The 16,124-nt window shown below is 42.8% G+C and overlaps 1 protein-coding gene across 1 annotated transcript in view; it reads right to left on the reverse strand.

Moving 5' to 3' along the window:
• Window positions 1-1,063: 1,063 nt before the first annotated feature.
• LOC126191562 (retinol-binding protein pinta-like) overlaps window positions 1,064-16,124 on the reverse strand; it is a 142,636-nt gene continuing 127,575 nt past the window's right edge. The window contains exon 7 of the mRNA XM_049932478.1: window positions 1,064-2,850. Within this exon, the coding sequence (XP_049788435.1) occupies window positions 2,699-2,850 (152 nt within the window). The 3' untranslated portion in view covers window positions 1,064-2,698. The remainder of the gene's footprint in view (window positions 2,851-16,124) is intronic.

Raw genomic sequence — 16,124 nt, forward strand, 5'->3', positions numbered from 1 at the left:
CTACCATTATTCCTCTTTTTTACATGTCATTTTATTCCAAGCAATGTTAATCGACTTATTATCTAAATTATATGTATTTAAACAGTTCAGTTTATATACCTAAATTAATATATTCAATTTAGTTACGATTACTAAGTTTGCAAGTAAAAAATCTGTAAGTGATGGTAAAAGAATGATAGTATACGAGGAAATTTAAAGTGAAAGTGTGTGAATAGAGTTGGTTTCTCGTCAAAGTTTGTACCTCACTACGAAACCGCAAGTAAGGGCACTCGCTGCCTGACGCAGCAACGAATGAGAGACGTAAGCGTAGACACTGCTTCGAAGGTTTCCATACGCCGCCGCTTGTGGAAGATTGCTTGCGTCAGGGCATAATGCCACTCGGACCACTCTGCGATCATCGATTACGACGACAGCCATCTTGTTACTTCAGAACCAGCAGTGAGAGTCGCGCCACAAGCCGGGATTGTACATCGAGGTTAATAATCGAGTATACATTAACAGATGTCTACCGTCCTATACTGTATGAAGTGATAAGTTATACCGTCAGCGACATTAACAAATACGTGTCTCAGTCCTGCCGGCATGGAGTATTTCCAAAACTAGGTATTTTATTTTGTTCACAGTTGATTAAAGTAATCTAACATTTTGTGTATGTTGTAGTATATGCTCGGTTTCCTGCAGAAGTAAATCTCTACTTACTAGAACAAAAAACTCTTTGAAATGAGTGGGACTGCGTATGTGTGTGTGTGTGTGTGAGAGAGAGAGAGAGAGAGAGAGAGAGAGAGAGAAAGGTCCTTTCAAACGAGTATTTCTCGTGTTTACTAGGACTAATCCATGATGGCAGGAAGAGTGGACAGTTTTTGAGTCAATATGCTTCTACCACTGCTAGAAACAGATCTTCAACGCACTTAAGCAACGTAAAGTAGGAACAGTTCCAGACGACCAGTGACGATGACTGCGATAACTCTGAACGCAACATCTTGAAGCTTGTCTTCTTTCGTTTCGAGGCTGATTTTATTAAAGTTAATGAAGAAGGAAGTGTAATAGGAGAAAATGCGTAAGATCGAGGATAGGGAACATCTTATTATTATTTCTTCACTTTCACACAAGATTCATATTTGAGACACACAGAAGGTTTACAGGGAACATTCAGTGAGGTAGTGGAAGTTTTATTGACCTATTCCCTATGGAAGAACACCTGTATGACATAACTAGGTGAATCCGAACCACTGACAATATTTCAGAACTTGTTGAAGGACATTTCCCAAGTATTTTGCTATTAAGAACCCGTGTTCTTCAGTGGCTGGTTACAGAATAATAATGTAATTATGACTTACGTGCTTTATTAACTCAATTACCAAATATTTTCAGTGCAATGGTGGTACAAAGCAAAAGGGGGAGGATGGCTGGATATCCAAACTGTAACAATTTCTATTTTACAGGAGGCAGGTGCTGACAGGGACGAATAATAGGGAGCCATCTGTTTAACAAGTCATGGTTAGTAAATACTGACACGAATGATTTGCAGAATAGGGTAGAACCGCACCTTGGGGAAGATCCGTTTGGATTCTCTAAAAATGTAGAATCATATGTAGCGATTTTGATCCTACGATTTATCTTAGCAAATAGATTAGGTGAAGGCAAAGCCATTTTTATAGTGTTTATAGATTTAGAGAAAAATTTTTGACGATGTTGGCTAGGAAGGTGTGAAGGCAGAAGGAAGAGATTGCAGGTAGCGAAATATGTAGAACTTGTACAGAAACCAGAATGCAGTTCTGAGAATCAAAAGACATGAAAGGAAAGCGGTAGTTCAGGAAGGAGTGAAACAGGGCTGCTGTCATAGATATAACACAGTCTGGATACTGAGAAATTTGGAAAGGGAATTAAACTTCAGGAAATTATATTTCGCTAGCTGAGGGAATTAAATTAGAAAATGAGATTGAGAAAGTAGTAGATACCTTTTGTTACTTGGGCAGTGAAATAACTGACGTTGGCCGAAGTAGGGAGAACATGAAATACGAATTGTCAGTTAAAGAAAAGCATTTGTGAAGAAAATAAATTAGTTAACAACGGATATAAATAATTTAAGTTTTCCGTCTGAGGGTATTTGTCTGGAGTGTAGTATTGTACGGAAGTGAAATGTGGACGCTTAAATATTCAGACAAGAAGAGACCAGGACTATTGAAGTGTGAATGCTTTGGGTTTGATGGGTGTGTTGAATAATTAATGTAAGTGCACAGCTCCACTAAAGGAATGGTTCGGTTGAAATGACACGTCCACAGTTATAATCAAGGGATCGTCAATTTCGTAATGGAAGGAAGTTTTTTTATGTGTGTATGTGGAGCGTGTGGGAGGGGGTATATAACTACATAGGGGGACCAATACTTGACAATAGTGTAACCAAGTCCAGATGGACGTAATTTGCTGTACGTATGGAGAGATGAAGAGGTTGCTCAGGACAGACTAGAGGGAGTGCTGTATCAAAGCAGTCGTCACACTGAAGGTCCCAACAGCAGGAAAACATCAATGTTAGTACTCAGTAACGCAGCACCGGGGACCATGTGTCCGCTGTACCAAAAGACTCAAGAATTATGACAAAGCAAACTCTGAAATTTTGTTGGTGGATTCCCGGTTCACCCTGTGTACCACAGTTTACTGTCCACAGGTGACAGAATCTACAAAATGAACTGTGACAGCATCAGTCCACTGAGAGCTTCTTGAAGGAGCCCGCCACTCCGAACAAGTCGTCGGCGTAGTGGTTGTCCGGTGGCCTCTTGCTCTCGTCCGAGGTGTAGCGGTCCTGCTCCAAGAACCAGTCTCTCTTCTTCTCCGCCCTCCTGATGAATTCATCTGGAATAAGAAAGTGCACTTAATTTTTCAGTCTCTAGAAATTATTCCTACTAGCTACAAATGCACGAACGCATCTCCGTTTTCGGCGATTTTCGTTTTATGGGCACTGGGCCACAGTACTAGGCATATTTCTCTGCCTAGCATTTTGCCTTCCAGTGCTGGAGACATCATCAGAGGTTAGATTCAGATACCAGTGAAAACCTAAACAAGGTCGGCAACATCTGGAAATCCTAGTGAAAAAGAGAATCAACTTAAGGAAACCTTTTCCTCCCATTCGCGAAAACTGTCGCAGGTCGCATCAGCACAGTAGTCAGAAGACACGATATCGGCACAGTTCTTAAACTAACAAGAAAGGTTCACGAATTTGAGCGCTTCAAAGGGTATACGCCTGCCGCTCGCCACAGCAGGAATATACTGTGTGCGCAAATGTAATTTGACCAAAAGTATAGGGCAGAAAGATGGCTTCATGCGCGACGCACATGACGAGTTCGCAGAGTAATCTCCTCGCGCGTTTCAGTAGTGCGTCTGAAACGACTGAGCTACATACATCACGGGAATAAACTGATCTCACTGGCTGCCGCGAAGCGACAGTCGTTGTACTGTAGGTGAATGGGGCGGTGCAAACGCGTTCGAAACCCCAGAAACACCCGCCAACGCCTGTCATGGATGCAGCAGGTTTGGACGTGGAATTGGTCATTGAAGCGGTGAAAAAGTACCGTAAAATGTGGGACACATCTCCCAAGAAGTAACACGATAAGATGAAGAAGAGAGCAGCACGATTTCTAGTGGGCGTAAAGTTTTTTGAGGGTTCTTTAAGAAACAGAATCAAGAGATAAATGATATAGGAATACATTACAATTCAACTGTTTTGTGTTTGTGTTCTAGAGATGGCGCTTTTGCTCGAATGTGGCCATTTAAAGCTTGAAATAGGCTAAGAAGCAAAAGCTTTGCTCCCTGGCGAGAGTCCTTTCACTGGAATGAGCAAAATCTTCAACTAACAAAAACAGTTTAAAATAAAGTCTCTTACGTCAGTCGGTTCAATGTAATCAGTGCACTGTTTTATATCTGCCACAAAATACATAACCGCACAAATTTGAATAGTGATATAAATTCAATAGTCTTTCATGTCTGGGAATAAACTGATTCAATGTCACTATGACTATTTATCTTGCCATGGTACTTTTCCCACACTGTCTATAAAGTAATAAGCGAAAACATTTCTTCTACTGTTCTTTCAACTTCCTTCTCAGGTTGATAAGATTTCATCGTCCAGATCACATAGCTCGCTTCTCAATTGCCCTGGCATTTTTCAGCCACCTTTTTTTCTGTGAATTTCGCTATGCACTCTTTGTGCAATACTTTCCACATTGCTTTATCAACTTTCCTTAATATTTTACACAGTGTTGTATGGCCGATTCTGTATTGATAATGCAGATCAATTAGAGTGCAGCCACTACCCATATATTTGGAAAAAATCCACCATTGACGTTACAGCTGGTTTTTACTGTTAATCCATCAAACAACCGTGATACATTCGAAAACAGAGAATTTAATTTCCTCTTCTTGTAAACCCATAAACAATGTCACGAACGCTCCTTTCACCAGCCGTGAACTAATCATTGGGTGAGTTCAAAACCTGCTGTTACGTTTCTTAATGTATTCATAAACAAAAGAAGCAGACATACCTGCTTCCTTCTGCCTTGGTTGTCTTCCACTCTAGCATTAATGCGTTGTTGCCATGTGTGCACTGCAACCATTTATGACCCCGCTGTCCCGCTGTAAGCATGCGCAGATGTTACTCACTCGTGTGCATAGAGATGAAGCTGTGCACCATTCACACAGGTTGCAAGGTTAATGAGTGCGTAGACGCCATGACCTTCCTTTAATCACCACTATACCTTGCTCTTATGTTGTCATTCCTGTCAGCACAGTTAACGTCGTCGCCAGTAATGGGTATTGTTATTTTAAGTGCTAGCGTTATCTTCCAAGGCTTACAAGCCTGCCACATGTTACAAGGTTTCCCATATTTTACCCTCGTTTTCTTCTATCTGCCATATTTTTGTTTTGTACATAGTTCCGCATAGTCAGTGTGCACACAACTTTCCCACTAGAGTGCGCCCCGCTAAGCACAACAGCACAGACACAGCGCTCGTCCGTCTCCGCACTATGAGATGGCGCTGCCATAGAGACGGACCAAATTCTGCTTCCGCCGATCAGCGTATTAATATGTAACACAGCCAATGAGATTGCTGCTAATGTAGAACCTGTTCTCCTCACGGATCACACTCACGCAGTGATATATTAACCCGTGAGGTATTATAACGAGTCTACAGACCTCCGATTAGTCAGTCTGCATTTGTCTGCACCAGTCTGTACCAGTCTGCATTAGACTGTACCAGTCTGTACGAGTTCTACATTTGTCTGTACCAGTCTATAGTCAAGTTTCAGTCTGCGCCTAATAAGATTACCATATTCCTGTACATAGCCATGAAAATAAATGTATAGACACTTTTTCAAGTATCAGAGATACGTGAGAATAAGATTAACGTACCAATACCAAAGGAATTTCCGATTGTCAATTGTAAATAGCATCCAGAACCAAGTTAAGTAATTTTTATGCTTGTTATTATTTTAATAAATGTGTGTGAAAATTAATCAAGTTATGTTTAAAGTGGGTCTGCTACTCTAAGCGTGCAAGTGGCATTTCTATTGTCTGACCTAACGGCAGAAGATAAACACGCCACGATAAGACCACGAGACATATTGCTGACACTCGCCTACTTCGTTGGAGCGACAAGTCAAATAATCTGATGGTGGGTGTACTGAAGGTCTTACAGTACGCACACCACAATTTTCGACAGGTCTCCCATATTTTACCCATCTCACGTATCTGACGCATTTGACAATGTTTTGCCTCGTGTTTTATGACGTTTTATTCATTTGTTTACTTACGCTAAAATTTCCGTATCATTCAAATATTATCGTTCCCAAATCAACAATCGATATTTCCTGTTTATCACCTCTGAGTTCTCTCTTTATCACATTGGCAAGCTTGAAGCTTCTGTGAGGAAACTTCCGTCTTCTGCTTCGGTAGCGTGTACACGGGTAACTTGATCTCAATTCAGTGAGCAGTTTGTACCGTATTCGGTACACCTGTTTAACTGAAGTGATGACCAGGATCCCTCGACGCAGCTACCAAAGAAGATGGCTCGCTACATGTGGGTGTATCTGCCCCATTTGGGAAAAACTTATTTTTGGGTGGGATCAGTAATAAATAACAAACATAAAGCTTTTCGTTCTTTTGCGGAAGGGAATTAAGCTTAGCACATGGTGGTGCAAGACAATATTTTCAGCATGCATCAACTACAGGTAAAGTATTGATTTATTATATTGTCTTAAGACCTGATGTCCATTGTAATGGACATAGTGTTTAGTGTCCTGTTACAAAAGATTCTGTTTTTGACCTCGCAATACCCTTTCTCCACTTGAATGGGTGGTATTGTACAGTCAGCTGGCGGGACAAACGGTCACTGCGACCCCATCACACAAAACAGCAGCTTTCCTTACGACGTGTTAACGTGGCAGCTGACACTCCTTCGTTAATGTATGTTTTTGTAAACTTCTTTAATAAAAATATGTACTTATTGTAACAATGTCTGTATGCGTTGTTTATATGCCTATGCAGTGAAGCAAATTTTGATAGTACTGCATTTTTCTTTAATTTTGTTCACAAAATACTGATGTCCACTGCAATGGGCGCCGGGGCTTACGGGCACGTTTTCGAACACTGCTCCCTTCGCTTCGGTCGTGGATATCTTCGCTAATTTCTTATGCATTTCTTGTTGCTACTGTTCCTGAATTTCATTATACACTGAAGGACTAAAGAATCTGGTATAGGCATACATAGTGAAACACAATATTCAATTCAAATTCAATGTAAACAGGCAGAACACGGCGCTGCGGTCGACAACGTCTATATAAGACAACAAGTGTCTGGAGCAGTTGTTAGATCGGCTACTGCTTCTACAACGGCAGATTTTCGAGACTTGAGTGAGTTTGAACGTGGTGTTTGCGCACGAGCGATGGGACACATCATCTCCGAGGTAGCGATGAAGTGGAGAATTTCCCGTACGGCCATTTCACGAGTGTGCCGTGAATATCACGAATCCGGTAAAACAACGAATCTCCGACATCGCTGCGGCCGGAAAAAGATCCTGAAAGAACGAGATCAACGAAGAGTGCAAAGAATCGTTCATCGTGAAAGAAGTGGATCGCTTCCGCAAACTGTTGCAGATTTCAATGCCAGACCATGAACAAGCGTCCCCGTGCGTATCATTCAACGGAACATCATCGATATGGGCTTTCGAAGCTGAAGGCCCACTCGTATACCCTTGATGACTGCACGACAAAGAGCTTTACACTTCGTTTGGGTCCATCAATACTGACATTGGACTGTTTATGACTGGAAACATGTCTGGTCGGAAAGTGTCGTATCGAGCGGATGGACATGTACAGGTATGGGGACAACCTCACGAATCCATCGATCCTGCATGTCAGCAGGGGCCTGTTGAAGATGAAAGAGGCTCTGTAATGGTGTGGAGCGTGTGCAGTTGCAGTAATATAGGACCCCTGATACATCTAGATGCGAGCCTGGCAGGTGACACGTACGTAACCATCCTGTCTGATCACCTGCATTCATTCGTGTAAATTGTGCCTTCCGATGGGCTTGGTCAATTCCAGCAGGACAATGCGACATCCCACAATTGCTACAGAGTGGCTATAGGAACATTCTTCTGAGTTCCGCTGGCCACCAAACTCCCCACGCATGAACATTGTTGAGCATTTCCGGAATTCCTTGAAACGTGTTCTTCAGAAGAGTTCCCAGCCGTGCAGGTTCATGGTGTCTATTCCCTCCAGCACTACTTCAGACATTAGTCGAGTCCATGCCGTGTCATGTTGCGGGATCTCTGCGTGCGCATGGCGGCTATACACGATATTAGGCAGGTGTACCAGTTTGTTTGGCTCTTCAGTGTATGATACAACATTATTATCTTTTGTAAGCGAAGTATATGTTATGTTAATACCATAATTTTCTGGAACAATAATGAAGCTATGAATACCCAGAGCAGTCCATCTAACAGCAGACAAGATTCTTGCAAATCATGGATGTGGTTCTGTTGGCCAGACAGTAAGAGAAGATTAATTTCTGTTGTGAAACGGTAATACCAAAACCAGCAACAGCGGCATCGAGCAAGATTGGGAAGCACCCAGTCAGTCAGTGTAAAAGGCGGTCGAAGAAAAATGGCGGATACAGTCATGCTCCCAGTCCAAATGTAATCAGCTACTACAATAAAAATATGGATAACACAGACATGATTGACAGGATCATGAGGTTGTACAGGATTTGCATCAGCACCAGTAAGTGGATCATAGATACTATTTTTCACTTCATAGATCTGTGAATGATGAGCAAAAGAAAGGTATCCTGCAGTATCTTGATTTCAAATTAAGAATTGCAGGGCATTTGTTAAGTGACCAAGAGGAACAGCATTGTGATGAAGAACAGGAGGACTACTCCTCAAAGGCGAAGACTACTGCCCACACAATCACGCTCTGATACTGTAGCCAATTTGCCATAAATAACGGAGTTGAAAAACAGCATGCAGTGTTAGATCACTAGCTTCATGAGGAAAACTAAAATAAAGGCAGAGGCTGTTCAGATTTCCTCTGACATCACAGAACAAATGTTTCTGTGTGTATCATCAGAAATTAAATTCTAATAGTTTACGTTCTTTTCTTTAAATTCATAATAGGAGTATGACTCAAGTAATATCTGCCTAATATGACTGTATTTTGTTAAATAAAGTACAAATAAAGTACTTTTCTTACGTCTTTCACCTTGTTTCTTAAGCTTTCTTATATGTGGCCGAGACCGAGCGCCCACTGTAATCGACATTTCTGAACATGATGATATTTTTTAAAAAATTCTAAAATTTTCTGGTTTCCCGTTCACTATCATCTGTTTAACAGGTACATAAAATCTGTTTCAAATAAATTTATGACAACTGCCGTCAGGTATCAGGAGGATATTGATAGACTGGTAGACTGCAACAATTATAACACAGGAAATAATGTGCCACATTTGGAAAAAATGTTGTGGCCTGTAATGAGTATTCCAGGACCAAATGCTCATACTGCTCATACTCGATCTCTCACAAATTGATTGCTGTAACACACAGAACTTCTGTTGAGCATATTAAAGCTGGATTACAAATAGTTACAAAAATCAGCTTTTCTCGTAGAGAGTTTTTCAGACATGTAAAATATAATGTCACATTTTTAATGAGTGCAAATCAAACGGTAAATTTTAATAGGGCTGTGATCCTATAAAGAATTTAGTAATTAAATATTTTCACAAATCTGAATAGTGCTATGATTCTATGAAAGTTGCTGTAATTAAACGTTACAATAAATATATATAGAGCGATAATGCTATGAAGGTTGTATTAACCATATCTTTTACATATCCTGTACAATGATGAATTCTCGTTAACTTTCAGCCTGTCTTGTAAAATGAGTTTCAATGCGTAAACATTTTTGGAAACACCCATTATCTGTGTACAGTTACACATAGCGGTCTCCTAACGATCAAACATACCGATAATTTCTCCATGGGACTACTTTGTGCACAGTTCCAAAATCTCCCATGTTTTTAGTTTGAAAACCAGGCAATTTATTATCTATGACGTTTTGGCGAGAAGAACGAACAACAGAACGTGAGTGCAGGACCATCATTGTCTGGTGGAGCCTCTGACCTACAACAATTCTTACTGTACAATGCTTGTGGGATTTTGAGGAGGAAAGTAGCATAGTATACCAACATGTTCTTTGTTGTGGGTTGGCAGGAGAGCCAACACCAGGTACTAGAGGAAGCCGAAAAGCACGCGTTTTAGTTCACGCAGGCTGGCATGAGGTCTGGAACAGGACAAGGAAATTATACTTTAGAAAAACGAACGTAGCTGGTGGAATACTTAACTTTAATCCATAAATGATGAGCGTCGCTCTTGATGGTACATGATTACAGTATCAATAGTAACTGGTACTGGCGCCTTGCTAGGTCGTAGCAAATGACGTAGCTGAAGGCTATGCTAACTATCGTCTCGGCAAACGAGAGCGTATTTTGTCAGTGAACCATCGCTAGCAAAGTCGGTTGTGCAACTGGGCAGGGGTAGGAAGTCTCTCTAGACCGGCCGTGTGGCGGCGCTCGGTCTGCAATCACTGATAGTGGCAACACGCGGGTCCGACGTATACTAACGGACCGCGGCCGATTTAAAGGCTACCACCTAGTAAGTGTGGTGTCTGGAGGTGACACCACATTCCTTCCGTAGCAACAGCTTATGTTACCTTTTATAAGTACTTGTTTACCTGACTGCATTGATTTGCAGAATTTTCATATCTAATGTGCTCAAACAAGTGGCAAAAGAGTGCTTTTCCATATAATCAAATTTTACCAGATATCCACAGTAAAATTAATTGAAACGATCAAGAATTATCGCAGGCCAGCTCTCACTGTAATAGTCTATGTACGTTATCTCTCTGCCTTTACCGAAATATGTGTGGATTTGTGGTGTGCGTACCGTAACACCTTCGGTACACACACCATCAGATTATTTGACTTGTCGCTCTAACGAAGTAGGCGAGTGTCAGCAATATGTCTCGTGGTCTTATCATGGCGTGGTTATCTTCTGCCGTTAGGTCAGACGATAGAAATGCCACTTGCATGCTTAGAGTAGCAGATTGACGGTGACCAACTTTAAACAGAACTTGATTACTTTTCACACACATTTATTAAAATAATAAAAGCATGGACATTACGTAACTTGATTCTGGATGCTGTTTACAATTGACAATCTGAAGTTCCTTTGGTCTTGGCACGTTAATCTTATTCTCACATGTCTCTGATACTTGACAAAGTGTCTATACAGTTATCTTCATGGCTACATATAGGAATATGATATTCTACTTAGGTACAGCCTGAAACTTGTCTATAGACTGCTACAGACTAATGCAGACTGGTACAGACTGGTGCAGACAAATGCAGACTGACTAATCGGAGGTCTGTACACTCATTATAACACCTCGCGCGTTCATGTATCACTGCATGAGTGTGATCCGTGAGGAGAAAAGGTTCTACGTTAGCAGCAATCTCATTGGCTGCGTTACATATTAATACACGGATCGACGGAAGCAGAATTTGGGCCGTCTCTAAGGCAGCGCCATCTCGTAGTGCGGAGATGGACGAGCACTGCACCTGCGCTGTTGTGCTTAGTGGGGCGCGCTCTAGTGGGAAAGTTGTGTACGCGCTGACTACGCGGAACTATGTACACAACAGGATGTGTGTTTCTGTTTAATTTGTTATTTGGCTATTGAACTGTATGTATTTATAAGAAAGTGCTGGTAATGGGCACGGTCAAGTGGTTTTAATAGCAAGTGGTGTGTGTGATCTAATGAGTTCGGACTACACAGTATGCACTCGCACTGAGCATGCCATTTAATGCGGAGAAAATTATAAAGTTCGAAGTAGCTGGATGTTTCAGCTCTTGAATCAATAGTTCACTAACTGGTACTGATAAAACTAAAAAAATTTAACTTATTCCGAACTGGCATGTAGACCCATCGGTACCGACCGGCCGCCGTGTCTTCCTCAGCCCATATCCGTCACTGGATGCGGATATGGAGGGGCATGTCGTCAGCATACCGCTCTCCCGGCCGTATGTCAGTTTTCGTGAGCGGAGCCGGCTACTTCTCAATCGAGCGGCTCCTCAGTTTGCCACAGAAGGGGTGAGTGCACTACACTACTCAACAGCGCTGGGCAGAATGGACGGTCACCCATCGAAGTGCTAGCCCAGCCCGACAGCGCTTAACTTCTGTGATCTGACAGGAACCCATGTTACCACTGCGGCTAGGCCGTTGGCCAAACTGGTACTGCTGGGTAACAGATTTAACCTTTAAAGAAGCTCTTTCGTAGGAACTTGAATTTTTAGTGATAGCATCATTGTCAAGCATGACGAATAATTACACTCAATGTCCAAAGATAAAATTCTGTTCTGATGTCAAGATGCAATTATTCATCTTTAATACTGAGTGACATAACTGCATGATTTGCCGCTATAGCTTTAACTTTTCATCAGTCACACCATATGGACAGTTCCACTTACTTGATGAAGTTCATCCACCTTATACGTTGGTCTCAAGATGCTGCTGCGCTCCATGAAATTCTTTACGTAGAAATAGTTTCTAGGCGGTGCAGGGAGATCATGGGCTCGTCTGTGTGCGACGGTGATTTTTCACATATAAATTCGGTGTTCGTGCGCGGAGTGAATGCGATTTGCAAGTTAAATTGTCCAGTGATGGCAAGAGAAATAAACTCCTGGAAATTGAAATAAGAACACCGTGAATTCATTGTCCCAGGAAGGGGAAACTTAATTGACACATTCCTGGGGTCAGATACATCACATGATCACACTGACAGAACCACAGGCACATAGACACAGGCAACAGAGCATGCACAATGTCGGCACTAGTACAGTGTATATCCACCTTTCGCAGCAATGCAGGCTGCTATTCTCCCATGGAGACGATCGTAGAGATGCTGGATGTAGTCCTGTGGAACGGCTTGCCATGCCATTTCCACCTGGCGCCTCAGTTGGACCAGCGTTCGTGCTGGACGTGCAGACCGCGTGAGACGATGTTTCATCCAGTCCCAAACATGCTCAATGGGGGACAGATTCGGAGATCTTGCTGGCCAGGGTAGTTGACTTACACCTTCTAGAGCACGTTGGGTGGCACGGGATACATGCGGACGTGCATTGTCCTGTTGGAACAGCAAGTTCCCTTGCCGATCTAGGAATGGTAGAACGATGGGTTCGATGACGGTTTGGATCTACCGTGCACTATTCAGTGTCCCCTCGACGATCACCAGTGGTGTACGGCCAGTGTAGGAGATCGCTCCCCACACCATGATACCGGGTGTTGGCCCTGTGTGCCTCGGTCGTATGCAGTCCTGATTGTGGCGCTCACCTGCACGGCGCCAAACACGCATACGACCATCATTGGCACCAAGGCAGAAGCGACTCTCATCGCTGAAGACGACACGTCTCCATTCGTCCCTCCATTCACGCCTGTCGCGACACCACTGGAGGCGGGCTGCACGATGTTGGGGCGTGAGCGGAAGACGGCCTAACGGTGTGCGGGACCATAGCCCAGCTTCATGGAGACGGTTGCGAATGATCCTCGCCGATACCCCAGGAGCAACAGTGTCTCTAATTTGCTGGGAAGTGGCGGTGCGGTCCCCTACGGCACTGCGTAGAATCCTACGGTCTTGGCGTGCATCCGTGCGTCGCTGCGGTCCGGTCCCAGGTCGACGGGCACGTGCACCTTCCGCCGACCACTGGCGACAACATCGATGTACTGTGGAGACCTCACGCCCCACGTGTTGAGCAATTCGGCGGTACGTCCACCCGGCCTCCCGCATGCCCACTATACGCCCTCGCTCAAAGTCCGTCAACTGCACATACGGTTCACGTCCACGCTGTCGCGGCATGCTACCATTGTTAAAGACTGCGATGGAGCTCCGTATGCCACGGCAAACTGGCTGACACTGACGGCGGCGGTGCACAAATGCTGCGCAGCTAGCGCCATTCGACGGCCAACACCGCGGTTCCTGGTGTGTCCGCTGTGCCGTGCGTGTGATCATTGCTTGTACAGCCCCCTCGCAGTGTCCGGAGCAAGTATCGTGGGTCTGACACACCGGTGTCAATGTGTTCTTTTTTCCATTTCCAGGAGTGTATTACGACCGTGTTGAAATTGCAGATTTCCAGAAGGCTTTTGACACCGTACATCACAAACGGTCTGTAATGAGATTGCGTGCTTATGGAATATCGTACCAGATATGCGATTAGATTCGTGATTTCCTGTCAGAGACATCACATTTCGTAGTAACTGACGGAAAGTCATCGAGTAAAACCGAAGTGATTTCTGGCATTCCCCAAGATAGTGTTGTAGGCCCTCTGCTGTACCATATCTACATAAACTGTTTAGGAGACAATCTGAACAGCTGTACAGGTTGTTTGCCGGTGATGCTCTCTTTTATCATCTAGTTAACTCTTCAGAACAGAAAAACAAATTGCAAAACGATTAAGAAAAGATATCTCTATGGTGCGAAAATTATCAACTGACCGCAAATAATGAAAAGTGTGAGGCCGTCCACATGAGAGCTAAAAGAAATCCGTTAAACCTCGGTTACACGATAAGTCACTCAGATCTAAAGGCCGTGAATTCAGCTAGATACCTAGGAATTACAACTGCGAACAACTTAAATTGGAAAGAACACATAGAAGATGTTTTGCGGGATACGAACGAAAGGCTATGTTGTATTGGCAGAATACTTAGAAGATGCAACAAATCTACTAAAAAGACTGCCTGCACTACGCTTTTGCGCCCTCTTTTGTAGTACTTCTGCCCGGTGTGAGACCCTTACCAGATTAACGGTGCACTTCGAGAAAGTTCATAGAACGGCAGCACGATTTCTACTATCGAGAAATAGGGGACAGAGTGTCGCTGACATGATACAGGGTTTGTGGTGGACATCATTAAAACAAAGGCGTTTCTCGGTGCGTCGGGATATTCTGACGAAATATCTATCACCACACTTTTCCTCCAAATGGGAAAATGTATTGCTGATGCCACACACACAGGGAAAACCGATTATCATAATAAAAGAAAGGATATCAGAGCTCGCACGGAAAGATATAAGGGTTCGTTATTTTTCTCGCTCTGTCCGAAAGTGGAATAATAGGGAATTATTGTGAAGGTGGTTCGATGAACCCTCTGTCTGGCACCTAAGTGCAATTTGCAGAGTATCCATGTAGATGTAGATGTAAAGTCTTCCACGAATTATATGCTGCCCCAGTCTGTTATACATATAATGATTATGGATCTTGCTAAGTCAAAAACTAGTTTCATAAATATTTAGAGTAATCTTCTTACATCCATTTAACTTCAAAAATGAAATTTCTCTTATGTGCCTAAGATGGTGCTTTACAGTTAACAACAAATATTCCAGTGTAGAACACTTCTACCTTCACGAATGGTTAAAGCCAGGGTCACTCCTTCTAAGTTTTATTACACTTAGCACTGACATAAGAAGTAAGAATAGTGGAGACGTCACCGACAATACGACAATACTGTGCCTAGCGGCGCATGGAAGTAAAAAAAAGAAGAGAGATGGCGCTACAAACTTACACTGTACGTTGGTTTGAAGCATCTTAATTTATCCAAAGCATTAGCAGACTGTTTACGATTTCTTCTTATTCACCTATTTCTGTCGTGTGCACGCAACACCTTCTTTTAATATTAAAAATTACGGTGCTTTCATGAAAAACTTAGTGTAAGGAAGGCAATTTCGAACGTTTTTTTGTCCTTTAATGCTTATTTACCCTAGTGATACATCACATATGGCCTCGTTGTCGCAACTTGTTTTTTGTTGATGTATCTCGAGTAATCAAGAAGAGAAGTACGTGGTGTGAAAAGAATGCTTTTGTAATCGATTTATTTCCCATTTACTATATTTACATCGATAGCAAATGAGGCTGGAACTCAGAGAAAGCAATGCTTGCTTGCTTACTGGTACTGCTTATTGTTCGTTACATTTTCTGCTTCCAACTACACACATTAAAAAAAAAAATTGCATCAGCCCGGTTCCCACAACTCCTGAAGACAGACGTTGACTGTGGATATTGTATGACAGTGACAGTCCCTTTCACTGTTCAGAGATGTCACTAAACCTGCTTAAAGATGTGAACAACCATGCATGAGCAGCACCTCTTAGACGGACAGGGTCCGACAGCGGATCAGTTCTAGTCATTCCAACAGGAAGGAGGAACACAGCTCTTGTTGTCTGTAGATGAACCATGCCTAGACGGCCAGTACCACGATTCTATCGCGTCCGCGTTGTTACTTTGTGCCAGGAAGGGCTCTCAACAAGGGAAGTGTCCAGGCGTCTCGAAGTGAACCAAAGCGATGTTGTTCGGAATGGAGGAAATGATGTTTATGTTGATCTCTATTCCAGTTTACTGTACAGGTTCCGAAACTCTCGGAATCGAGGTGATGGAAAACTGTTTTTGATGCCTGTAGTATGCACAATATTTATAATGTTCACGTTTGCAAAACACGTACATGTTCTTTGTTAGCCCATAAATTTTGGATTACGATCG

This window comes from Schistocerca cancellata, chromosome 6, assembly GCF_023864275.1.
Source record: "Schistocerca cancellata isolate TAMUIC-IGC-003103 chromosome 6, iqSchCanc2.1, whole genome shotgun sequence".
NCBI lineage: Eukaryota > Metazoa > Arthropoda > Insecta > Orthoptera > Acrididae > Schistocerca > Schistocerca cancellata.